This window comes from Schistocerca americana, chromosome 4 (assembly GCF_021461395.2).
Source record: "Schistocerca americana isolate TAMUIC-IGC-003095 chromosome 4, iqSchAmer2.1, whole genome shotgun sequence".
Taxonomy (NCBI): Eukaryota; Metazoa; Arthropoda; class Insecta; order Orthoptera; family Acrididae; genus Schistocerca; species Schistocerca americana.
In genome coordinates this window covers 504725560-504752453 of record NC_060122.1, presented here as the reverse complement: position 1 = coordinate 504752453, position 26894 = coordinate 504725560, and the positions used below count along the sequence as shown (strand labels likewise).

Genomic DNA, 26894 nt, shown 5'->3' with positions numbered 1-26894 from the left:
ATGGTGTACTTCCAACTGCTCAAAAATGAGATATTCTCAAAATTGCAATCCAAATAAATCAAATTTTTTGGACATCCATGAACAGTGACCACCACATTTAACAATCGAATCAAGGCTATGCAACCATCACAAATCAAAGTTATAATACTGTTAATCTGTAAGAATCGCAGTGGGCATACACAAAACACTAAGTGGGCTGAAGTCTTCCAACTTCCATCACTTCCAGAACAAAGAAGCCCAGCAGTCCAGAACTGTTTGGCAAATAGCACAAATGTAGACATTTCACCTACCCTCTGAAAATCACATTAGCAGCAAGAAATGGGTATAAATGAAAGAACCTACATTTGGGGGTAAATAATTGTATCTAGTTGTTTTGCAGCACAAGTGAAAAATTAAGTTAGACTGGATGTTCATGTTATTTCAACAAAAACAAAGCCAATCTGACTTGTGCTCGTACTTTGAGTTGTTTTTGGCTAACACTTAAAGAGTTCTTTAATTTTCTTCAATAAGGTGTACGAAGCATTTATTGCTACACTTGTGAAAGTGAAAAATCAACAAACAAAAGAAATAAATAAAGTTTACGAGGGGGAAGCAGGGGGGGGGGGGGGGGGGGGGGAGGGGGGAGACGGACGGACGGACAGTCAGTATTTCCACCCTGCAATTCCTTATAGTCAATGAATGATGAATGATCTTTGTGAGATTTCATCAATTCAGCTGTGTTTCCTCCCCCCCCCCCCCCCCCCCCCCCCAATGATTGATTTAACATGAACTGGAAGTTTATTGTATAGTTTTATGTTTGAATAATGTACTCCTTTCTGCATCATGCTGAGATTTTTTTTTTTTTTAATCTTCGTTAAGATCTTGCTTACTTCTTGCACCATGATCACAATACTCACGATCTGTTCTGTAAATTGTATGATTATTGTTCACAAAGTACATTAGTGATAAAAATGTACCGGCATGGCATGGTGAGGATCTCCAGTTGTTTGAATAAATTTCTGCAAGAGCAACTGGGGTACGCTGTACCCATAATTCTGATGACTCTCTTCTGTGCAATAAGACTTTATTTGCTCACGACTGATTTCCCCAGAACACAAATTAAAAGGTTAAGTAAACTGACGAAATCTACTCCATGTAACAATGCTGAATGATGAATAAAGAATCTGAATTTGAATCTGAACAATGCCATAAGTCATAAGAGAATAGAAATATTAAAAGTATGCTGTGTTGATTGTTTCTAAGTCACAAACAGATGACTGCCAAAAAAATTATTTATTGATAAACAGGCGAAAAGAGCAATTTGAGTATTACACATTACAGGTAAAGTGTGTTTTTATTCTCATATCCTGTTAGTTAAAACAAATTATTATACTCAATTTTCAGATTGTAGGAATGCATCCAAAGGAATAAACGTTCAGCAATGATCACACAGACTAATCCAATTTTGCATTCCACAATTATAGTTGTTGCTAAATAGTAACTACCTGGAGATTTGGCATAAATGTAAAGAGACAGTAACTGAATCAGAGGTACTAAATGCTATAAGTAAGTTAAAAAATAAAATGTGATGGGATTCCTGACAAAGTCATTAAGCAAAGTGCAAGAAACATAGCCTCACATCTCACTGAAATTATAAATGAATCTTTTAAGAAAGGGGTGTTTCCATTAAAACTTAAAATGTCAACTATAAAGCCACTTTTCAAGAATGGTTATAAATATGATGTTAGTAACTTTAGGCCTTTTTCAATGTTGTCAGGTTTCTCAAAAATAATAGAAAGGATAATGTATCGTAGACTATACAAATTTCTTATTAAGAATAGAATATTGGTTAATGCGCAAAATGGTTTCCGTAAAAATAAATCAACTGAAACAGCTATCTTCAATTTTTTGCAACTTGTTCTAAATACCATAAATGGAAAGGAATTAAATTGTGGATTGTTTTTAGACTTATCAAAGGCCTTTGATGTCATCGACCATAAGTTACTGCTTAGAAAGTTATATGCCTATGGGATACGCGGAGTTGCTCACAAATGGTTTGAATCATATCTGTCGGACAGGTATCAGAAGGTGGAGATAAGCCATGCAGATAGGACATATTCATCAAGATTCGAGAGAGTTTTGTACGGAGTACCCCAGGGATCTGTATTAGGGCCATTACTGTTTTTAATATTTATCAATGACCTACCAAGTCAACTATCTGAAGCAGAGGCAGAACTGTTTGCTGACGATACAAATTTGTTCATTAAAGCAAATAGTGAAGCTGACTTACAGGAAAAAGTCACATTAGCAACAGACGAAGCAGACAGATGGTTTAATGAAAACAAACTCATTGTGAATGCCAAAAAAAAAACAACGTGGATCAACTTCAGACATATTACAAATAAAATAAAAACTAACCTTACAGTAGAACAGGGTAAGTGTAAGATTGAACAAACATCATACACTAAATTCTTGGGAGTATGGTTTAATAAACACTTAAGATGGGAAAAGCATGTAATATCATTGAACAAAAAATTAAGTCAAACATGTTATATACTTAGAATGCTTAAAAGCTCATGTAATATTAAAACAGTGTTATGTGTTTATTCATCATTCATGCACAGTTTATTAAGATACAGTGTACAGTTTTGGGGGAACAACAGTCTAACAAAACATTCATTTAGACTACAAAAGAAGGCAGTTAGAATAATAAAAGGTATAAGATATAGAGACTCTTGTAGGCATGCTATCAAAGAATTAAAAATCATAACACTACCATCCTTATACATATATGAAAGCATGTGTTTCTTAAAAGAGCACGAGGAATTTTCTACATTAAACAGAGAATTTCACAACTACGAAATGAGGAATAGGAATGATTTCCACAGAGAAATTCATAAAATAGCTGTGTATCACAAAAGTGTACTATACCAACCCAAAATCCTCTACAGTGCTGTCCCCAAAGAACTAAAAATAATACCAAAACTGCACATATTTAAAAGAGAAATCAAAAACATGTTATTGAGCAATAGTTTTTACAGTATTGAAGAGTTTATGAATCATTGACAATAAAACAATAAAAACACAGTTAATATTTCCCTGACATAATAAATATGTGTAATTGCTCACATTTAAATACTTGCTGTTTCTATGAAAGTGTGAAACAGTGTTAATGTAAGAATGGAAATAATCTTTGATGTGAGAATCACTAGCCTTTTTTTTTTTTTTTTTTTTTTTTTTTTTTTTTTTTTTTTTTTTTTTTTTTTTTTTGTTATCCTACTTGTATATTTTTATGTTAATGTTCTTATAGTTCTATTAAAATTGTAATGTCGAAGTGACAAGTAAATTCAATTATAAATTTTCATGTACATGTATTTTAAATTGTAATGTTTATTGACAAGTCCTATGTCATTTTGATGATGTACTACAAGGACGCTAATAAACTGAATTGAACTGAATTGACAATGGATAACATACTGTCATTGGAGATGCACGAAAGATGTTTGAACATGTAAAGAGTATTGTCCATTCCAAAGTTCTCATTTAACGAAGTATGTTTATCAGAGGAAACCTCCAACCTAGATCCCAAATTTATAAGTAACTAACCAAATAATAAGTAACTTTCATTAATCCATAATAGAGGATATTCTGGAACACAAACCTTTGTGTGGTGTATATTTCAACCATTTGTATTTTAACAATCTCCAACAAATTAAATCTTTAGGAAAAAAATTAAAATGGGAGTAAACAACCTGTATGAAATTAAGTTGGCTTACTTTTCCTTAATTAGGTTATATTTATTAGTCTAATATGGTCAGTTAATTTTGGCATCTATAGCCACTATTAAGTAATTAATATGCACAGATGTGCGAGCAGTTGCTACATTTCTGCACAGTTATCGAAGTACCTGTAATTTGAAACTTGGATACCTTTTTATAAATTACTTGTACATACATTTCACTTGAGAATGGCCACAAAGGTGAAGATGCTGACTGTGGTACACTAATAAATGCATTCTAATTAAGGAAAAATCATTTAATATTTTTAAAAATAAATTAAAACATCATTAAAGTATAAACAAACAAACCTGGAGCTCATCTGAGCGTGTAAATCTCTTCCCACAGAATACCCAGTTACATATGAAAGGTCGCTCTCCAGTATGCCACCTTAAATGCGCTCTAAGGTGTGATGTTTTCCCATACACTTTATTGCACCCTGGTATATGGCAGATATGTTGCTTCTTACGTTCTGCATTTCTATAACAGCAAATAGAAAAGTAGAAAACTAATTCATGTTACTAAATTACGATTAATGTTGTGTGTTGCATGTAAAATTAACTGCAGACACTATTAAAAATGTTTTTTAGATATTCATCACTATTCAGCAATATGGGAAAAGAGGCTATCACTCACCTAAAGACTGGATGCCAATATTGGCTCATTTAAAACTATAATTTTAAAGCTGTGGATTGCCTTTTATACTGATATGCTATTCAGTCTTGGTTTCAGTCTTTCAAAAGTGATAGCATCTTTCTTTATTCCTTACATCACTTTTACACAGTAATGTACTCTGAAAACAAAAAGTTATCCGGCATAAAACACATTAAATACTCTGTAAAGATACAGAGCAAGTGATGCATATGAGGTCAAAGTGGAAAGGTCTTGACCAGTGCCCACCTCCCATCCCTCCCCCCTCTGAACTAACCCCATTACTGATGAAGATGATATTTGGTTTGTAGGGTGCTCAACTGCACAGCTATCAGCACCTGTACAAATTTCCAATCTTTATACCGTCCAGTCTTGTCACTTTCCTGAATGATGATGAAACGATGAGGACAACACAAACACTCAGTCCCCGGGTGGAGAAATCCCTGACCTGGCCTGGAATCAAACCCAGGACCCCGTGATCCAGTAGCCCCATGATGGTGTAATGTAATTTATTCAGTTTCTTCCAGTGAGTAGATTTCATCTGCGAAAAGCAATGAAAAATATCTGCAGTCCACACTGCTATGATAGCCACAGATTTTTTACTGGTCTCAAACTGTTTTCCTGCACCTATAACTTTGGATGTTAAACACTTGGAAATCATAATCGGCAAATACAATGGATACTCCAAACAATCATATTTGAAATCCAGCTGTTATCAGATTTACAAACAACCTTTGTGGGCTGATGCACTATCCTACTGAATATATTTTTTTTTCTTTTACAACTAAAGTGCCATCATACATTTTCCCCCACCCAGTAAATCTAGAAAACGTGTGCAGTACTTGCCAGATATTGTTTCAGTCAACATGAAAAATCCCTTCTGCAGTCCATAAAACAATGACTGTAATTTTCCCAGCAGGTGAAATCATTTTTTTTTTCTGATGCAGAGTAACTGGATTTCACTTTGATAACTGTTTCTCCTCTGGCATAAAGTGTTGGATTCAAATCTCATCCTCCACAACAGATTAACATACAGTTTTATTTTAACCAGTTCAAACATTATTGAGGAATATATTGCTTTATGTTTGCTTGTGGTCAGCATTTAAAACACACACCTTGCACAAAGCTGTCTCACATAATTTTTCATGTAAAATACAGGGTGATTCAAAAAGAATACCACAACTTTAAAAATGTGTATTTAATGAAAGAAACATAATATAACCATCTGTTATACATCATTACAAAGAGTATTTAAAAAGGTTTTTTTTCACTCAAAAACAAGTTCAGAGATGTTCAATATGGCCCCCTCCAGACACTCGAGCAATATCAACCCGATACTCCAACTCGTTCCACACTCTCTGTAGCATATCAGGCGTAACAGTTTGGATAGCTGCTGTTATTTCTCGTTTCAAATCATCAATGGTGGCTGGGAGAGGTGGCCGAAACACCATATCCTTAACATACCCCCATAAGAAAAAATCGCAGGGGGTAAGATCAGGGCTTCTTGGAGGCCAGTGATGAAGTGCTCTGTCACGGGCTGCCTCGCGGCCGATCCATTGCCTCGGGTAGTTGACGTTCAGGTAGTTACGGACAGATAAGTGCCAATGTGGTGGCGCTCCATCCTGCTGAAATATGAATTGTTGTGCTTCTTGTTTGAGCTGAGGGAACAGCCAATTCTCTAACATCTCCAGATACTGTAGTCCAGTTACAGTAGCACCTTCGAAGAAAAAGGGACCAAAAACTTTATTGGCTGAATTCTCTGTAAACTGTTTATACCAACGTTTAATACACCACCTATCAGGAGGTTTAACACCATACTTCGTTCGAAATGCACGCTGAACAACTGTCGTCGATTCACTTCTGCCGTACTCAATAACACAAAAAGCTTTCTGTTGAGCGGTCGCCATCTTAGCATCAACTGACGCTGACGCCTAGTCAACAGCGCCTCAAGCGAACAAATGTACAACTAAATGAAACTTTATAGCTCCCTTAATTCGCCGACAGATAGTGCTTAGCTCTGCCTTTTGTCGTTGCAGAGTTTTAAATTCCTAAAGTTGTGGTATTCTTTTTGAATCACCCTGTATACCATACACATTCTCTCGATAGTACTATGGAATCAGATACTTCCTAAACTATTTGTTACCAACTGTTCATAATCATATTGTGATGTAATTGATCTATTTGAATGAAACATAACTGCTTTAAAAAGTTATATAAACAAAAGTATTCTACAGAAGAAGATGACACTTGACATGCATAACTGCATAACATGAATCAATGAACTTCAATTATATTAACTCTACCTCAGTACCAGTACAAAAACTTTATCCCTTGGCCTCATACAACCCTGAACTATAAACAAGCAGAAATGGATTGTCAAGCACTCAATGCATAAAAAAAAAAAAAAAAAAAAAAAAAAAACACCAGCATAAGAATCTAAGTGCAGTTACGAAAATAATTTCATAAACACTGAAAATGTATAAGAATCAATGAATTTAAATTTTATTTCTTAATCTGTAATTTCTTTTTTTGAGAATACAAATTGCTGCTTGATTTCAAAAATAGCTGAGGATATAAAATAGCTGTTATCTTTATTAAAAAAATCATCACAGCTACCATATGTGGCCAGTTAAGTGAACAAAAAACTCTGTAATTTAGAATCAGTATGAGTAATTGGGTGAAGTTTTGGAGAATCATCATGGAGAATAAATTTGTAAGGAAGTTGGATACTGAAGAATTAAGGGTTGTTGATTTGTGTTCAAAAGTTCTCCAAGACTGAAGATACCGTGATAACAAGCAGATCAGCTGAAAAGGAATGGAAGTTCTAAAACAGATAGTCACACAAGAAGACAAATATATGTGCAATAAAGGTTGTCAGGACAGATTCAACACACAGAAAAGTTAAGTTTGGATAATTTAGAAGCAAAGCCATCAACTTTAAAGGTGCAAAAGAAATTCCACTGTTAAATACAGGAGAGAGCAATTAGGTGGGAAGCATCTACTGAAGGCCTCAATGAAGAGGAAAATTGTCTACTAACTAGATGAAAGAGAGAAAAGAATGAGCATTGATTCAGAGAACATAGAGGATCCACTATTGGTTTCAGAATTTGACAGAGCTTTAGAAAATCTGCGACAAAACAAGGCAGAAGAAATGGATAACGTTCATTTAAAATTTCTAAATTTATTGAGAGAAGTGGCAACCCACATAATTACACACATTAGTTTGTAAAATCTACGAGACAGAGGACATACAATCAGAATTTTGTAAGAATATTATATACATAATCCTGAAGATAGGAGCAGAATGGGGATCTGTTAGACAATGATCAATTTGGGTTTACGAAGAGAGGCAGTTCTGATGTTATACTTCACAATGGAAGCAAGATTCACAATACATCAACATACTTTTATAGGACTTTATTTGTCAGTGTAAAGTGTTGCAAGATGTTTGAAATACTGAGAAAAATAAGTAGATGAGGGGAAGACAAAATCTTAATTAATACCCGGGGCAGGGGGAGGGGGGGGGGGGGGGGCAGCAGGAAAATGTTTCCAGTCAAGGTACACTTTGAAATCTCTATGCCACAGTAGCATAACACACCACTAGAGGAGCCAAAACAAAATGATAAAGTGGATTAACATGCTATAATTTGTTTTCAGTATTGGAAATGTTGCAATTGTGTCAGGCCAATCCATATGGCTTCTTTAACTATCTCGACTGGCCTGAGACAACTGCAGAATTTCTGCCACAGCTGAAAGTGAATTACTTCATTTTATCAGTAGGCTGCCCCATTGTGTTTTTGTTCCTCTAATTGCACGTCAGATGTGGTTTGGGGATTCAATTGTGCACAAGAATTGCAGACATGTACCTGCAAGCAACCAAAAAATTAATGACATAACTTTATTTTTCAATGAGGGAATGAAAACTACACATTTTTCACTACAGGAAAGGATGGGTGATATGTAATATGCACTCTAACCAAGAGGGAACAACATGAATGGAAGACCATGAGAGAAAGCTTGGATTAAACAAGGCATACGGAGAGACTCAGTCACTGTCTTTTACAGTTCAAGCTGTACTCTTTGCAATGAAAAAATAAGAGAGAGATTCAGAAGTGGGATTAAAATTCAGGGGGTCAGCATAACAATGATAAGACACAGTACCCTCTGAAAAAGTTATGAAGAATTGTAGGACCTGCTGCACGGAATGCACAGTATACTCCAAAAGCGATATGGACTGATAGTAAACTAATGATAGACGAAAGGACTGAGGAGCAGAAGAAATGAAGTTTGCAAGAAAATTGGCATTCAAGTTGGAGGTACATAGTAGATGAAGTGAAGAAATGTGGCATGATGGACAAAGTAAAGAGGGTACGACTAGAACAGGCAAAAAGAGCACTTCTCACCAAAATAAATGTACTAGTGTCAAATACAGACCTTCACTTGAGAAAAAAGTTTCTGAAAGTGTATATTTGGAGCACAGTATTACATTACAGTGGATCACGAATTGTGCAAAAAATGGAAAATAAGATAATGAAAATTTTCTGATATTCAGCATTACAAAAGGACGCTGAAAATTAACTGAACTGATGAGGATCTGGGAATAGCTTTCATGGCATTAAAGGGAGCTGCAGAGCAAATAAACTGTAGAGGAAGACAGGGATGTATCAAACCAGTCACTGTGAGTGGCATTTATCAGTGGTAGGTCTAATGCTCACATACAGAGGAGGCAGGAACCAGGGAGAACTAAAGCTATTACACCCACTTCCACTGTATCTGACTCAGTGAGAGATACTTCACATGTTGGGAAACCTGCAGCATCCTCTGATGGGGAAGCAAGGGCAAAAGGGCAAGGGGTCAGTTAATAATCAGCAGTACAAATGCATAGTGAATAATGTTACCCCTTGAGGCAATGGCACCAAGGGAAGAGATGAATCACTTTGTTTGAACTGTCTATATAAGACTGGAGACCTCATTCAATGTGTTGAAGGGATTACTCAGGCAGCCACTGATAGAGCAGCTGCAGACTATGGCACACATGGGAATAAACAATGACTGTCCTCTGGGGTCTAATGTCATACTTAGATCATTCCACAGAACTGAGGAAGACTAGCCTTGCTGAAGAATTTTTGACAAATTCACTATTTGCAGCACTGCCCCATAACTGATCGGGGCCTTCTGTAAAAGGCTTGAACCAGACACTTTGGAAATGATGTGTAGGACTTACACCAGCCTGAAAACTGCAGAGTGCTCCCTTTGTGTCAGAGTACATAACATAACAGTGACTACCCAGTTGGCTTACTGTGTGCGGCATGTACAGTAGTGTTTCTTTTTCTTTTTCTTTTGTGGGATACACCAAAGTATTAATTTAAGAGTCAAAGATATGCTCCCTGAGGATGAAACAATCAAAATCTTAGTTAACAACTATCAATGCAATTGCAGCAAAGTCCTAGAGTTTAGAGCAGTCCTAAAAAGTAGTAGATCTCATACAATACTAACTACAGAAAGCTCATTTAAACCTAGAGATGACAGCAGGGAGATTTTTGGAGTAAATCTAAATGCATATCAAAAGGATAGGCTAATGTGAAATGGAGGTGGCATATTTGTCACAGAATACGCAAAAGTCAAATCCACCAAGATTGAAATCGAAGCTGTGTTTGAGATTGTTTGGGCAAGACTCAGTATCAGGTGTGGGTATAAACTTACAGTTGGATCCATCTATCGGCCACCAGGCTCATCCCCAAATGTAACCAAAAAGTTTAGAGAAACACTCAATCACTAATACATATGTTCCCCAGTCATATTTTCATTACTGCAGCAGACTTTATTCCGCCAACAATTGATTGGGATAATTAATGTTTTTGGAGTAGTGCTTTTGACAAGACATCCAGTACAGTAACACTAAATACTTTCTCTGAAAAATACTGGGAACAAATTGTTCAAAAGCCCACTTGTGATAAAAATATACTAAAATTAGAGTCACAAATGATGGTAGTTGAGTTTAGGCTTGTTCTGCGCATCCTCGTCACACATACTCCAACAACCAATGAGCGTTCCAGTAGCATTCTCTGTACTCTGATGTGAATGTCGTAGGCAATGTGAGTGTTAAACATGATTGTAGTGAGTTATTTAGTGAATTTTTATTCAATTAGTTGCACATTGTCACATCTAATAAGTGACAAATTCTGCACAATTAAGCAAGAGCCATAATTTGCAGTATACACACTTTCTTCAAGCGCAGAGCATGTGTATGCGCAGACAACTGGCAACACTGCAATCCCCGTCCGTGTCTCGAGCTGCGCCATTGTTCGTGGATCAGACTTTAGGTCTACTGGCTTCAAAGGAATTGATCTTTTTGAGGGTGAACATATTGAAAATAGTATCAATGACTATGAAGCAGTTGTAGCACCAATTATTACTACAGTACAAGGGCAGCTAAAACAAATAAGAAGCTTTACATATTCAGTAAGCTAGAGAAAGACAAAGTCACGTAGTATCTCAAAGAGGAATTAAAAAAAAATATGTATATGGCATTTCTGGCTTGGAAACCCTTCCTGGGAGTTTGGATGCCTGGTGCAAATCATTTTACTTGATGCCACTTTGGTCACTTGTGAAGCAATGATGACAAGGACAACAGACACACACAGTTCAGAGCGGAGAACATCACCGACATGGCCGGGAATCGAACCAAGGGCCCTTGACTCAGAGTCAGCAATGCTAACCACAAGACCATGAGCAGCTGACAAAGATGAATTCAAAACATTTACCTCCAGCGAGGAGTATGAAAAAACCTGGGGGCTCAAATTTATTATATCCCAGAGAACTGAGAATTGATGTTTACACACTCAATATATGAACTGAAAAGCCATGTACTCTGGATTCCAAAACAAGGGGGAGGGGTGTGTGCCAGAGGAGGGTTATGGCAGGGGGGGGGGGGGGCAGAGGAGGGTTGCGGCAGTAGTTGCCCCCCTCTTGCCCCACTTCCAATCCTCCTTGCAGACATCCATGACAGGAACTGAAACTGAAGGTAGCAAAGCTAAAGAAAAAATTATGGATTCCATTTTCAAATGTTCCTTCACTAAGGAAGAGATACACGAGTATAGCCACAGTTTAATTCTCGTACCACAGTGAAGACAAACAATACAGATATTTGTGGCAGCTGCACTGAGAAAGAGCTGAAATTGCAAAAATTAAACAAGGCTGGTATGTCAGAGGAATCTCTGTCAGATTGTACATAGAATTTGCAGTTTAGTGAGCTGTCATTTTAAGTATATGTCAAAGATCCACCGAACAAAAAATTGTGCTCAGTGACTGGAAGGAAGCACAGCTTACACTTGTCTACAAGAAAATAATAGAACACATTGTAAACTTAAACATAATGAGGTACCTCAAACATAATGATATCTTCCAATACAAAATGCGTGTATTTAAAAAGTCAATCAATAGATATCCAACTAGCATTTTTTCTCAAATGACATCTTGAATGTCATGGGTAATGGTAATGAAATGGATGCTGTATTTCTTGACTTCTGACAAGTAACACTACCCAAGTGCCACTCACCAATTCCTATACACTTCAAATATGTTGTAGTCGAGGTCAAAATGCGATACATGTATTTTTTTATTCATGCCCATACAGTCATCGAAGAGGGGTGAAAACCCTCCTGAATGAAATGCAGTTATCATCTTTCTGATCACATATCATCAAAAGAGTAGGAGATATAACAAAAATTTTGAAACATGATTTCCATGGTTGCTACTGTTTTTCTCAACTGTGCAATCACATCTGTAAAGATTTTGATATATTTCATAATCCTCCCCTCACCTCACAATTTTTTAAACAGTAAAACATTTGTGTGTAGTAAATCTAGTAGTATATATAACAACAAATTCAACCATATATGATAATGTTACATCAGGAAGTCGCAATAGTCAGATGTAAGTTGGAAGTACTCCTTATTTACAGCTATATGCACACACAGTCTGCTGTATGATGCTTGTCATACATGGCAATAGTGTGTTTGCAATTTTACAGTGCACCCATAAAATATGGGCTCCTGAATAATTTAATTGAAACAATAAGGTCTCGCTCTCTGTCGTATCCGAGAAAAGCCAACGTGGAGGTAGTGACAGGCTATTTCCATTTTGCTTTATTTGTTTCTTTGGTTGTTTGGTTTTGGATATTACGTTTGACATCTACTTTGTTATTTTAAAATATTTAGGTTGTATGTGTGATAGTCAGTGCAATAATGAGGGGACATTGTATTATCTATTGCAAAGAAGAGCTGCATACACATACGCATTGTGCACCATGCACATCTGATTATTGCACAATTTACAGCATAATTTAACTGGATAGATCGATTCACTGTTATATCAGCCCATGTGGCCATCACTCCTGCTTATACAATTTACAGCACATATCACTATTTTTAAAGCAATAATTAACAGGAGATTCACATTTATCGGGTTTTTCTGTGATGTATCCGCTATTGAACCATGCATACCTTAAACGTGTTCACAAATCGAGGGGATGAAATCTGATTATGAACCAAAGATTGAATCTTCAGGATATTATTCCTCAGGTGCAAATTTCCATCATAGCAGTACAGTAGGATTACATCAGAGAACTGCTTTAGAAAATTCTTCCACAATCTGAATGTGTAAACATCAACTGGCTGGATTATGCTGTTTGTTCCAGCACAAATAGCCGTAATTTTTACATCCTTATTACCTTTGTCTATATTGTTGAATTTGTTTTCTGTTTGTCCTGTCCGGCAATCCAAATACAGGAGGGATTGTTCAACAACAGTAGTTACACTATGTGATCAAAAGTATCCAGACACCTGGCTGAAAATGACTTACAAGTTCGTGGCGCCCTTCATCGGTATTGCTGGAATTTAATATATCGTGTTGGCCCACCCTTAGCCTTGATGACAGCTTCCACTCTCACAGGCATATGTTCAATCAGGTGCTGGAAGGTTTCTTGCAGAATGGCAGCCCATTCTTCACGGAGTGTTGCACTGAGGAGAGGTATCGATGTCGGTCAGTGAGGCCTGGCACGAAGTTGGCATTCCCTAACATCCCAAAGGTGTTTTATAGGATTCAGGTCAGGACTCCGTGCAGGCCAATCTATTAAGGGATGTTACTGTTGTGTAACCACTCCACCACAGGCTGTGCATTGTGCACAGGTGCTCGATAGTGTCGAAAGATGCAATCGCCATCCCCAACTTGCTCTTCAACAGTGGGATGTAAGATGGTGCTTAAAATATCAATGTAGGCCTGTGATGTGATAGTGCTACGCAAAACAACAAAGGGTGCAAGCTCCTCCATGAAAAACACGACCACACCTTAACACCACTACCTCCGAATTTTTCTGTTGGCACTACACACGCTGGACATGACGTTCACCGGGCATTCGTCATACCTACAGCCTCTCGTAGGATCTATACGTTGTGTACCGTGATTTGTCACTCCACACAATGTTTTTTCCACTGTTCAGTTGTCTGATGTTCACGCTCCTTACACCAAGTGAGGCATTGTTTGGCATTTATGGGTGTGTTGTGTGGCTTATGAGCAGCCACTCGATCATGAAATCCAAGTTTTGTCACCTCCCGCCTAACTGTCATAGTACTTGCAGTGAACCCTGATGCAGTTTGGAATTCCTGTGTGATGGTCTGGATAGACGTCTTCCTATTACACATTACGACTCTCTTCTACTTTCGGCAGTCTCTGTCAGTCAACAGACGAGATTGGCCTGTACGCTTTTGTGCTGTATGTGTCCCTTCACAGTTCCACTTCACTATCACATTGGAGACAGTGGACCTAGGGATGTTAAGGAGTGTGGAAATCTCACGAACAGACATAAGACACAAGTGAAACCCAATCACCTGACCACGTTTGAAGTCCGTGAGTTCCGCGGAGTGCCCCATTCTGCTTTCTCATGATGCCTAATGACTACTGAGGTTGCTGATATGGCTTACCTGGCAGCACAATGCACCTAATGTGAGAAACGTATGTTTTTGGGAGTGTCCAGATACTTCTGATCACATAGCGTAAGTAAACATTCGCAAACCATTTAATAGCAATATCTGATGTTGATTTACCAGATGTTGGAGCAAATGCAACAATATTATCGGTCTTGTACATAGTCTTTGAACAATGGGTCCAAACTGGCCACCTGTTTCCTGCAGGACTATGAGCAAAGGAGATCGTAAAATGCCACTTGCAGAGAGGACTGGCTGTATCATATAGCTATACATTAACAAATTCAACGATTCAGCGAAACATTCAATTTTTAGTGCTCCTTTAAAGGATAGGGTATGTTGCATGTGTCTCCAAATTAAATTCAGATTGGTCAGAATTGTAAACATTGTCCTTTCATAATGACGCAATATCTGATTTTACATTTGTCACAAATCCATTAGCCTGTTCTACTAATGTTCTTTATTGGTTAATTGCTTTTGAGTAACAAATTTATTAATCTTTCTGGAAATAATTCTATGCCTTATTTTAAAAATGGGTGAATCCATTTCATAGATAACATGAATAGGTGGCACAATAAATTAATTTCATCTCTCACCTTCAAAACCCATCTTTTCAGGTCCAAGTATTGAACAGGTAGCGATTTATTGCATGCCCTCTGGAATTGTTCGAATACATGTTAGTAAGTCTGCAATAATTTGTTGCTTCACATCCCACCTTCAGTGACATCTGTTTCCCATCTATATAGTGACTTTGTGTCCTTTAACTTTCTGAAATTATCTTCAACTGTTTTTAAACTCTTATTCCTCTTCTTTCCATGTCAAAATATAACTGTCTTTTTTATATCTCAAATTTATTACCATTTTACTCTTCTTACTGTCTTCCACTATATCCTCATAATCCTCTTCAAACACCTCTTTCACTGCGACAGCCTCAGGAAATACACTTTCATCATCATAGGTCAAAGTACTATAACTGTCTACAAATACATTAGTGTTGACTCTTTAATCAGATTCACTAAATGTAATGCGAATGATATTTCTTCATTGGTAATGATAGAGTCGATATTGTATTGCAGATGATCGAAGCTTTTGTGTAATAGGTGTACTACATTCTTTGGATCCATCGTGCTGTATTCGGAATAAACATGCAAACATTCAGTCTGTTACACTCTGTACATGCTACTCTATTTCAATCTGCTTATTTATTGGAGTGGTGATTACCGAATGACAGTACGTGCACCTGTACACTCGCAGTTGAAGTGCATGCACACATTAATGCATATCTATCCTACTGTCCAGTCATCCAATACCTCATCATCATTGTGTTTCCGCCGAGCGATTCGATGTCCTTTCTCGCCTTGCCACATGAGTGGCCACCCGTGTGTGCAGAGGTCTTGGGCAGACTGATGGCGTTATCTTCTCATCGCGACCCCCCCTTAGAGTACAAGGTCACAGTATAAGTCGCAATATACATGTTGCCACAGTAAGTCCATATTAATGCTTCCTACATGCTCATAATTACCACAGCCTTTGTAAAAATTTATAGTGTAGATTAGTCTCTCTCTTAATACTTTATTCTGGCAATCTATTGCCAAATATATGGAACAAGGAAATAAGGCCATACAATGTATAAAGATTCCTGCTGGAACAATCAGCATAAACCAGCCAATTGATGTTTACACATTCAGACCATGGAAGAATTTTCTACAACAGATCTCTGATGCAATCCTACTATACGGCTATTATGTAAATTTGCACCTGAGTAATAATATCCCAAAAATTCAATCTTTGATTCCTAAGCAGTTTTCATCCCCTCGATTGGTGAATATGTTTAGGTAAGTTTGGTTCAAGAGTGGATACATCACAGAAAAACCTGATAAATGTTAACCTCCTGTTAATTATTGCTTTAAAAATTATAGTACATTCTGTAAATTGTGCAATAATATTGCAATAATCAGATGTGTGTGGTGCACAATGCGTACGTGCATGCAGCACTTCTTTGCAATGGTTAATACAACATTCCCTCATTATCGCACTGACCAGCAAAGATAATGCAACACAACCTAAATATTGTAAAACAACAAAGTAAATGTCAAACGTAATATCCAAAACCAAACAACCAAAGAAACTAAACAAAACAAACAACAAACGAATAGAATGAAGGCCATGAAAATACAAAATGGGAATAGCCTCTTGCTACCTCCACAATGCCTATTCTCAGACTGGACAGAGAAACAGACATTGTTGTTTCAATTAAATTCTTCAGGAGCCCATCTTACATAGCTGCAATGTGGAATTGCAAACAACACTATTGCCACATATGACAAGCATCATACGGCAGACAGAATGCACTTATAGCAGTGTACAGGGGTACTTCCAACTTATATCTGACTACTGTGACTTCGGAATGTAACTTTATTATATATTGTTGAATTTGTTGTTAAATATACTATTAGATTTACTACACACAAACTTTTTGCCATATATTTCAAAATATATGAAAATCTTTACAGATGTGATTGCAAAGTTGTAAAAATCAGTAGCAACCATGGAAATTATGTTTCAATGTTTTTGTTGTATCTCTTATTGTTTCGACAATATGCACTCGGGAAGATACCAACCGTGTCTTCTTCAGGAGGGTTTTCACCACTTCAACAGGCAGGTAGGCACATATAAAAAAATACATGTCTCATATTTTGACCTACACTACAACATTTTTGAAGTGTATCCAAATCGGTGAGTGACACATGGGTAGCATGTGACTCAATATCAAACCAATGCTTAAAGAAAGTGCAATTAATTGGGTATCAAACAAAATTTGTGACTGGATTGTGGATTTAATCACAGGGAGGATGCAGCATGTTGTCTCTATTGGGCAGTCACTAACACAAACAGAAGTAACTTCATGTATACCTCAGGGTAGTGTGTTGGAACATTTGGTGTTCATACTCTATAGTACTGACCTGGCAGACAGAATTAACAGTAACCTTAAGCTTTTTGCAAGTGATGCCAGTATCTCTAATGAAGTACTATCTGAAAAAGCTGCACAGTATACAGTTACATCTTAATAAGATTTCAAAGTGTTGCAAAAATTGGCAATGTGCTATAAATGTGCAGAAATGTAAAATTTTACACTTGACAAAATACAGAAAACTGCTATCCTATGGCTACAACATCAGTGAATCATCACTGGCACCATTCAAATTATACAATCTGATGGGATATGAAATGGAATTATAACACAGGCTGAGTTGAAGGTAAGGCAAATGGAAGACTTTGTGTCAATGGCGGATTACTTTTATGTCCATCTTGGAAAACTGTCCAAGTGTGTGGGACCCACACAAATTAGGACTAAAAGATCATATTGAACAAATACAAAGAAAGGTAGCACAAATGGTTAAAGGTTTGTTTGATCCACAAGAAATGTTGGAAAACCTGAACTGGCAGATGCGTGAAAATAAAACAAGAATCATCCACAAAAGCTTATAAAGTTTCAAGAAACAGTTTTAAGTGGAGGATTTAGAGATATACTTCAGCCTCACAACATACTGTTCCTGTGGGGATCATGAAGACAAGATTACTTGAATTAAAGCAGGCACAGAGCCATTTACACCACCATCCTTGCCATGTTACATAGGCAACTGGAAAGGGAAGAGACCTAAATGTTTGGTACAATGCTAAGTACCCTCTGTCACACACTTCACAGTAGCTTGCTGATGAAAATGGACACCACAACACTTTATCACACTTGATTCTACTGGATGTAGTAGGACATTGTCTTCCTCTGATGTTCAGTGTAACTTACCCCGCCAGTTACAGGGAGGCCTACAGTTTAAGGTGGACTCTGAGTCATAGTGTAGCTTGACATTTTTCACATTAGGTCTGACACTCACATCCTGCATCATCAGCCATAAGATATCCACTGGTAAATAAAGGCCTCATCTACACTTTTTCCATGATTACTTCACTTTTTCATGCCTGGAGATCATAATTTTCAGACCAAAATTTGGCCATGTTCCATTCTTCTTTGCCATATATTATGATCATCACATATACATGCCAGTGTTGTCAATGCATCTAGGAAAAGCTTCCAAGGTATTAGAGCTATGGATGGCAAAAACTGTATGCAAAGACAGAGACTGGAATATATAGAAGAAAAAACTGAGAGCATGTGGCACAAAACCAGTCATAAGACTAATGTAATCAACCCATCTACCATTACTATTGTCTTGGGCTTTTCTTATCTTGGAATCCAGCAAAGAATTTTATTGGTCCATTTACCACCCATCTGCCCAACTCTACTCCATTTTCATTAGAGTTGTATTCACATCTTTCACTACAGTCTGTTCCCTGATCCATTTCTCTGTTTCTCTGCCTCTCCTAGTGATTTGCAATTCTCTACTGTTTGCTGAGCAACTCTTGGCTTTTTAAATCGTTTTTTGCATTGAAAGTGTGTCTCAGTGCTGTGTTTAAAACTATTATTGAAGCAGCACCAGAGACAAACAGTACGATGTTGTCCACAAAACACAAGCAGTTCACACATGTTTGATTAACACATATTCCTTCTTTGTTTTCTTAGTTCATGAATCCTTTATGACTACAGAGAATAGTTTTGGTGATATGGACACCCCTTGTCCAGTTCCTCCTCAAATTCTGAAATTTCACAACACTGATGCAGTACAGTTTGTCTATGGTAAAAGCAGGCCTATTCTATTGATTTTACTGTTTTCTGCTCACACCATGTTCTGCTCGTGTGATGACCACAGTTAATTGTCGAAACTTCATTTGTTGCTTGTTGTTGAAAACTGCTACGAGTATCTTTTCATCATTCTTCAAGTTATTCAAGTAAAGCATACCGTATTCTGTGAATGAACGAGTGTTCACAGCTGAAGCTTTCATAAGGAGTTGATCATTTAAAGAGAGTCAAAAACAATTCCTGAACTCCCGTTACCCTGGGAAAAACAGTGGTCAGAATTTGATAACAAAATGCCAGTCCAGTGATAATGTCGCTAATTCTCAGTATAAGCATAAGGCTGCTTTTGCAGAGGCGACTTTGTCATGGTGATACAGCCATGCAGTTCAATCACCGCAATACGTGCCTATTGCACAGCTGAATTGCTGGGCACATGAATAAACCACACAGCTGAAGCTCTGTGGTCAGAGCCATCTGTTTGCTTGTATGAGCCAGTTACGAAATATATTTTGACAAGGTAAGTGTTGTTTTTCATTTTGTTATTGAAAAGAAAATACAGATGTCAATGAAAGTACCAGGTTTTCGAAGTCTGGAAGAGTTTTTTGTTTTTTGATGTTCTTGCTGTAATCCTGACTTTCTGAACCTCAAATTACTGGTTTGATGTCCTACTTTAATGATGAAGAGTTCTACATCGAAAGTTATTTTTGCAGCAGGAAAGTATACAAAATTCCCTAAAACAACACGGTGAATACACATGAGTCAACAATCACAAAGTGCGACAAACTATAAAAGCACCACAGTCAGTGAGGCTAGGCAGCAGCAGTTTACCCCCTCCGTCCCCCTGTAGTGGCTGAAACACTGCAACCAGCCATGGGGCCTAGTGGGTGCACAGCAGATTGCACAGTCAAATCGCCAGTGTGGAAGGCCTTACGGGAACTGCATGTTAAATGAGGAGCACAACTCAACAGCACCGGCAAGTCACATGACCAAACTGGCATGTGTAATGAGCATAAGACTAAGGTTTCAACTCTTGAAGTGGTCTCAAATATGTTGTAAAAAATTACTGCTAGCCCAAAAAAAACTGTCTGTACTGAAGGGCATATATATGAAGTCATACCATATTAACATTTACAGGCATTACTTGCCACTGACAGACAAAAGAGGGTTGTATTGCAAGTGGTTGAATAAAAGATTGTGAATGGTAAACCTGACCCGACACTGTACTTTATAAGTGATGAAGCTTGATTTTCTGGATAGCTGAAAACTCACATAGTGTGCACCAAAATCCGTTGCACTAAAAAGAATTGGAATTTGGTGTCCAGTTTCAGGTACTAAAATTTCCAATCCAATGTTCTTTGCAGTCACTGTCACGGTAGAATTTCCAAGAACTTCTATGCTCAGTTAAATGAACATGGAAGGTAGCACAGTTTTTTCCAACAAGATAGAGCTATGTGCAAAAGTCCCGGCAACCACTGTCCTGAATTCATGAAGTCTTTGTGGAAGACCGCCTCATCTGTCAGACTTGTCTTCTTGTGATTTTTATTGAGGGAAATATTTAAAATGAAAAATAAAAAAAAGTTAAAAAATGGTAAGTAAACACAAGGAAAACATATGCAGGTGTAAAGAAATAACAGTCCTGTTTTAAATGTGCTTGAAAGTGCTCTTATAAGTACAACATTATACAGAGGTGCAGGGCAGCCGTTTTCAATAGATTTTGTAATTTTTAGAAGGATTGTCTGATTTGAAGGAAAAATATGTTTTTTATACAACTGAATTAGCAGATTATTGACATGGGACACTTCTATCCTGGATATATCTTATAAGAAACCAGTGGCACTGACAAAGATATCTGTCAGTAATATATGCGACCAATGCCTTGTTTCTCAAAGACTGTTAACACGGAAGAAGAGGAAATAGAAACTGTGTTTGACAGAAGCCACACTTCATCAGTTAAGATGTCAAATGGCGCAGTAACAATTAATGAAAGAGAAAATTCTGCAACAATTCCAAGAAATCTTTGAAAATCTGTATAATTCAAAAGATGATTCAGAACCAGAAAAACAATAACAAAAATTTAATTGCAAATTTGTTTTATTCAATTCAATAATTAGTTTCAATCATTATGATCATCATCAGAATTGTCTAAAAAGGAATGTGCATGTTTATGAGTGAGAGTATTGTGATAAGTCATTACCATGCAAGTAGTAGCCATTGATTCACACGATCTGAGAAGCATCTAACGAATAAAATACCTGTCTTCTCAAACTTAGTAAAAGAATTGGATAAAATTGATAGCCATGATTGGCATCACCACATGATATAAAATGTTATAACTGTGATGGACACAGAGCTGCTGTTAATACACTGTACTTGCAGTCGAGGAGGCCTGGCCGCAAGGTTTCACTAACTATAAGCACAATTTACAATGACCTCTGGCTTTGTAATGTGCTGCTGTAAACTATGCTTACAGTCAGCCTGGCAGCTAAGCCCCACGAGTTGTTTCTACTGCAGCTGTAGGTACAGTGTGCTAATGGCAGTCCTACATCGTGGGCCATGAATGTCAATCACAGTTATATCATGTGATGATGCCAATCATGGCTACCAATTTTATCTGCTTCTTTTACCTAAGAAGACAGGTATGTTATTCATTAGATGCTTCTCAGATCATGTGGATCAATGCTACAATTTGTACTGTTGGAACTTATAATATTCTTACTCATGAATATGCACATTCTTTTTTAGATGAACCTGATGAAGAGAATAATGATGGAAACAGTTTATCAACTTGAGTAAAACACATCTGCGATCAGAGGCCGTTTTGCTTTCCATATATTCTGAAACATTAGATCACTGATATCTTCAATATGACCATGTCATCCCCCACAAAAAGCAAACATAATGACATTGTAGAAACAGTGACAAAAACTAAACAGAAGTCTGTCCAAACAGGCCTTGGAAGGCCTAACGGTACTGACCAACCGCCAATCATCCTCAGCGGATAGGCGGCACTGGGTGTGGATATGGAGGCGAATATGGTTAGCACACCACTTTCTCGGCCATTGTCAGTTTTCATGACCGGAACCACTGCTTATCAGTCAACTAGTTCCTCAACTGGCCCTGGCCTCACAAGGACTGAGTGCGCCCCATTTGCCAACGGCACTCGGTAGGCCCAGGTGGTCACCCATGCAAGCACTAAACAACCCTGATAATGCTTAATTTTGGTGATTTGACAAGAACCAGTGTTATCACTGCAACAAGACCGTTGGCTGGAAATAATGACAGATGAGTTGTATTAAGCCATTTGTGCAATGAAGAAAAAATACAAACTTTGCACGGAATATCAGTGGAGCAAGAACATTTGAAAAAACTGAAACAATGATGTAATTGTTATATTTCATGAGAAAGAAGTTAGGAAAGTCGCAACTACTAGAGTCTTCTCACCATCTTCTCCATAATATATGTTACACCATTGGTGCTTTACATGGCATGGCTAAATTAAAAATGTCACCAATGGTCTAATGCAAGAAGTATCCTGGGGCAGGTCATATAAGGGCTGGTGAAGTGGTCTTACAGGAGCAGACTATGCTGATGCGACAAGTACTGGTGTCCACGGCTTGGGGTAGCTGCCACACATTCGGGACCCAAAGGTAAAGCCAGAGCTACAGTAACACTGACACAGCATAAAGACAGAAGCTACTGTGGCATTGTTGGTTTGATTGACATACAGTCTAACACTGTGGTTCTGTTGTGGCTTACGTGATAGGAAACGGTGTCTTGAAAAAACAGTGATGAGCCAAACCCGTATAAATACTGTCCATTTTAGGCAGACCAAATTAGTCACTGCCTACAGCCAGTTATGAGAGCAAACCTATGCCAGTCATCATCCTGAAACGGGTCATTTGGCTGTTGCTGCTAGATGCTGCCTTCACTAAGCTGTGAGTCTGCCTGTTGTGTCTAAGTCCAGATGCTGCTGGGAGTCAAACTGATGTCTTCCAGCTGGGAGGTCTACTGGCAGCTGACTTCTACCAGCTGTGGGTCCCAAACCTCAGGGTGCCCCTTTCAAGCCTTATGCCTTGTGCTGACAAAAACTATTGCTGCTGATGTACCCTGTGCTGGTCTATTTAGAGATGTCTAGTTGCCCTGTGTGGGTACACTTTACCACTGCCACATATTCACTGCTGCCTATGCTGGGGTACACAGTCGAACTGCTTCCTTTAGCATGTCCCACACTAAGACATGCGCCATCACGAGCAAGCGCACGTGTTTGTCGTGGAATATGTCACAGCTGCATGTAACGGGGCCAGAGTGCTGTCTCGGCAGGTCCTCGTCACCATACTACTGATCGTGGACGCTGCCGTTATGGCCTGCCCACACCGCAATAGAAACATACACCGACGTCAATGGCAGACCCTGCCAATGATGGTGACAATGCAATTCTTTCAACTGTTGAATAAATATATCAAATTGCTACACTTTTGATTTACCAGAAGACATCCACCCAGTTCCACCCGTTGTGTCATCTCTACAAGCCCAGTGTGAAGAGAACTGAACACCGACTCGCTACCACAAAAATGGCTCTTGAACAGGTCCAAGTCAACCCCGACTCTACATATACAAGAAATTATATAAAATTACTGCTAATTTCAGAAGAAAAAAATAAACTTTAAAAAGGTAAAGAAACAAGCTCAACAGACAACTTGTACCGAGAATATGACTTTATAAAAGAGAGCAATGCGTATGAATTGCAGCTTTTTCCTATGATTCATAAATTTCAGAACATGTACAGCCAATTTATCCAGTGAGTGGACAAGAAGGCATACAGTATTATGTAGAATTTGAACTACAGTAACCTTCCTACATACAAGTGCGCACTCACGTGACACCTCTGTTTGTGCACATGCGTCAAGGGAAAGGGACATTTTATCAAAAGTCAATGAAGGCATGGTTGGGCGATGGAATCTGGGGCCGTTGGCAGAGTGTGGTAACAGTCGACAGCCAGCAGGCCTGACAAGGTAAACATGGCATTAGCGGGCATGTAGCTGCGATGGCGGTATTGCACGCACGATTTGTTTTGAGTGGTGCAGCAACGAGGCAGGAAACCGCAGCGTTGCTTTAAGTTATTGCGATGAATGAGGCGGGGCACTAGGTCAGCGCCAGGAGGGCGACTTGTAAGTGGCTGACGTGTGGGAATTTATCCATGACATAGTTTCTGTCTCTCTCTGACACTACATCAGAAGCGAGGGGGAAACCAGTATAAATAGGAAGGCAATTTTAGTTAGAGAGACAGTGCCAGGTCAGTCGAGCGTCGGGATGGACCTGTGCTGGTCTTTGTTTATAGAGGCCAGTCTGGCAGCAATGTTATAAGTATTCGGCATAAACTTGTATTTTGGTTCTATGTACTTGTTCAGGCTATATTCCGCCTCCGGGGACACAACACCGGGGTGGGACGAACAGCAGCCTGGAACTTGGAGATGGCATGGTGTGCCTGAAAGAGGGCAGTGGCAGCGGTCTGCAGCCTGTACAGGAGGGGCTCGGTTCGCTTCCCACCTGGCGTACCGGGGTCCGAGTGAGGCGTAAGCTGAAACAGCGCCAGAGACGGCGGCGGGTGTTGCCATCTGGCAAGCACCACTAGCAGCAAGTTGCAGCACAGTGTCCAGGAGGGCGCGGGTTCGAGTCCGGTCCTGTCCTGGGAGCAGTGGCGGCCCGAGGGCCACAGGTGACCAGTACATTCACCTTCATCCCATGGTCGGACAGAGCAGGCCAAATGGGGCGGAGGGCAGCGAGGACCAGGGACTGTAGCAGTCTCCAGAATCGCGGGCAGCAAGTCGAATGCCCCGGCGGGTGGGTCCCGGCTTCAGCTCACCCATCTGGAGTCTCGGGTTCAACTCCCCCCCCCCCCTCCCCCGCAAAACACACACACACACACACACACACACACACACACACACACACACACATGTTGACAGCAAAATTTAAGAATTTGTGCATACAAAACTGGAACTGGGTGTGGGAGAAACTATTTCAGCCCTATGTAGTGTTGCTAGAAGGTCCTTAAAATATTACTACAGCCTACCTTTCTCCACCATCACAGCAGTTTGGGCAAGTGCAGGCTATTCTCCGCAGTCGTATCTTTTGCTGTGGTTCTGGTGTATCCTCAGCTGGAGCTGATGTGACTGTAACAGGATGAGGTGCTGTGACAACAACCTGCGCCTGTCCGACGTGCTGGTGAGGGATAACATGCCACTTTGTGCCCAGGCCAACCCCCTCCACAGTGTCAGTCTGCTGCGAACTGTGCTGGCCACCACTCTGAGCTGCCACTACCTGAGCAGGAGTGGCAGCTAGGCTCGTCCCTGTTGCTTGTTGAGCTGTTGGGACTCCCAACTGGCCCTGTGCATTGACTGACAGAGCACTGGCTGGGATCAGCTGCACATTGCCTAGACCAGGAATGTTTTGCACTGGTATTGCCTGCAAGTTAGGAACCTGCAAATATAATTTGACTAACGTCACTTCACAAAAATGCCACATAGATTATGCTAGGCAATGGATTTAAGAAACTAATGAAGTTAAAAATAAAACCCGTAATGGAATTAGAAGAGTAAAATGATCAGTTCATCAGGAACTGTCATAAATTAACGAACACAGACATTCATAAATTTTGCCTAGAACAGCATATGGAAGCATGTACAATAAAAGCAGAATTTCATAAAGAATCCTTCATAATATTATGTGTATATTGAGCACCTGCAGATACTATTATCTGTTCATAAACCATCTTGAAGCTGTACTGGACCATTCAACAATCAAAAACAAAGAAATGGTGGTTGCTGGTGACTTCAACGTCGATTTCCTTAAAGATCCTCCCAATAAGAACTTACTCGGGTTAGTAACACTATCATTCATCTTAATTCCCATGGTAATGTTCCAAACTAGGGTAGCCAATTGCTCACAAACAGCAACTGATAATATCTTTGTAGAAAAGTCCAATGAACAAAATTATATTACGAAATCAATAGTGAATGGCCTCTCAGACTATGACATGCAGTTCCTTCTGTTAAATGTTAATACTGAACAGGATACAAAATCTGTTAAATCTGAGCTCCAGAGAGTAATCAATAAGCCAAAAATTGGTTATTTTAGGTCATTCCTTAGAGACATTCACTGGAGTGATGTTTATGGTGCTCATGGCATGAATGAAAAAATAACACTTTTGCTAATAAAGTACTTACCTTGTTTTAACACTGTTTTCTCCCAAAACTATCCAAAGTTAGAGCAAAGTCCACAAAGAAGCCATGGACTACTCAAGGAATAGAGGTATCTTGTAAAACAAAAAGAAAACTGTATTTGTCAATCCAAAACTGCTCTGATGTTGATGCTATAGCACATTACAAGAAATACTGCAAAATATTAAAGACTGTAGTGTGGATGTCAAATCAAGGAAAATATAGCCATAACAGATAACAAAATAGAGAAAATATGGGATATAGTGAAGGAGGAGACAGGTAGAACCAGACGTGAAGAGGGGTAAATAGCATTAAGAGTAAATTATACACTGATGACAGATGTGTATAGTGTTGCAGAACTTTTTAACAAACATTTTATAACCATTACTGGAAAGATGGGGTTGTCAGGTTCTGTAGATGCTGCCAGGGGATACCTCAGAGCAGATTTTTCAATTAACTTCCAAAATATGAATTTGACCCTCGCTACCCCAGCAGAAGTGATGTCCATCATAAAATCTTTAAAATCAAAAACATTTAGTGGGTATGATGAAATATCAACAAAGTTAATTAAAGAATGTGATTCTGAGTTAAA

At 38.6% G+C, this 26894-nt stretch overlaps 1 protein-coding gene across 1 annotated transcript in view; it reads right to left on the bottom strand.

Moving 5' to 3' along the window:
• LOC124612337 (transcription factor Sp4-like) overlaps nucleotides 1–26894 on the bottom strand; it is a 97374-nt gene that overhangs the window by 16577 nt on the left and 53903 nt on the right. Inside the window, exons 8-9 of the mRNA XM_047140486.1 lie at nucleotides 25156–25562; nucleotides 4067–4235 (exon numbers count right to left, since the gene is read on the bottom strand). Coding sequence (XP_046996442.1) covers nucleotides 4067–4235; nucleotides 25156–25562 — 576 coding nt within the window. The remainder of the gene's footprint in view (nucleotides 1–4066; nucleotides 4236–25155; nucleotides 25563–26894) is intronic.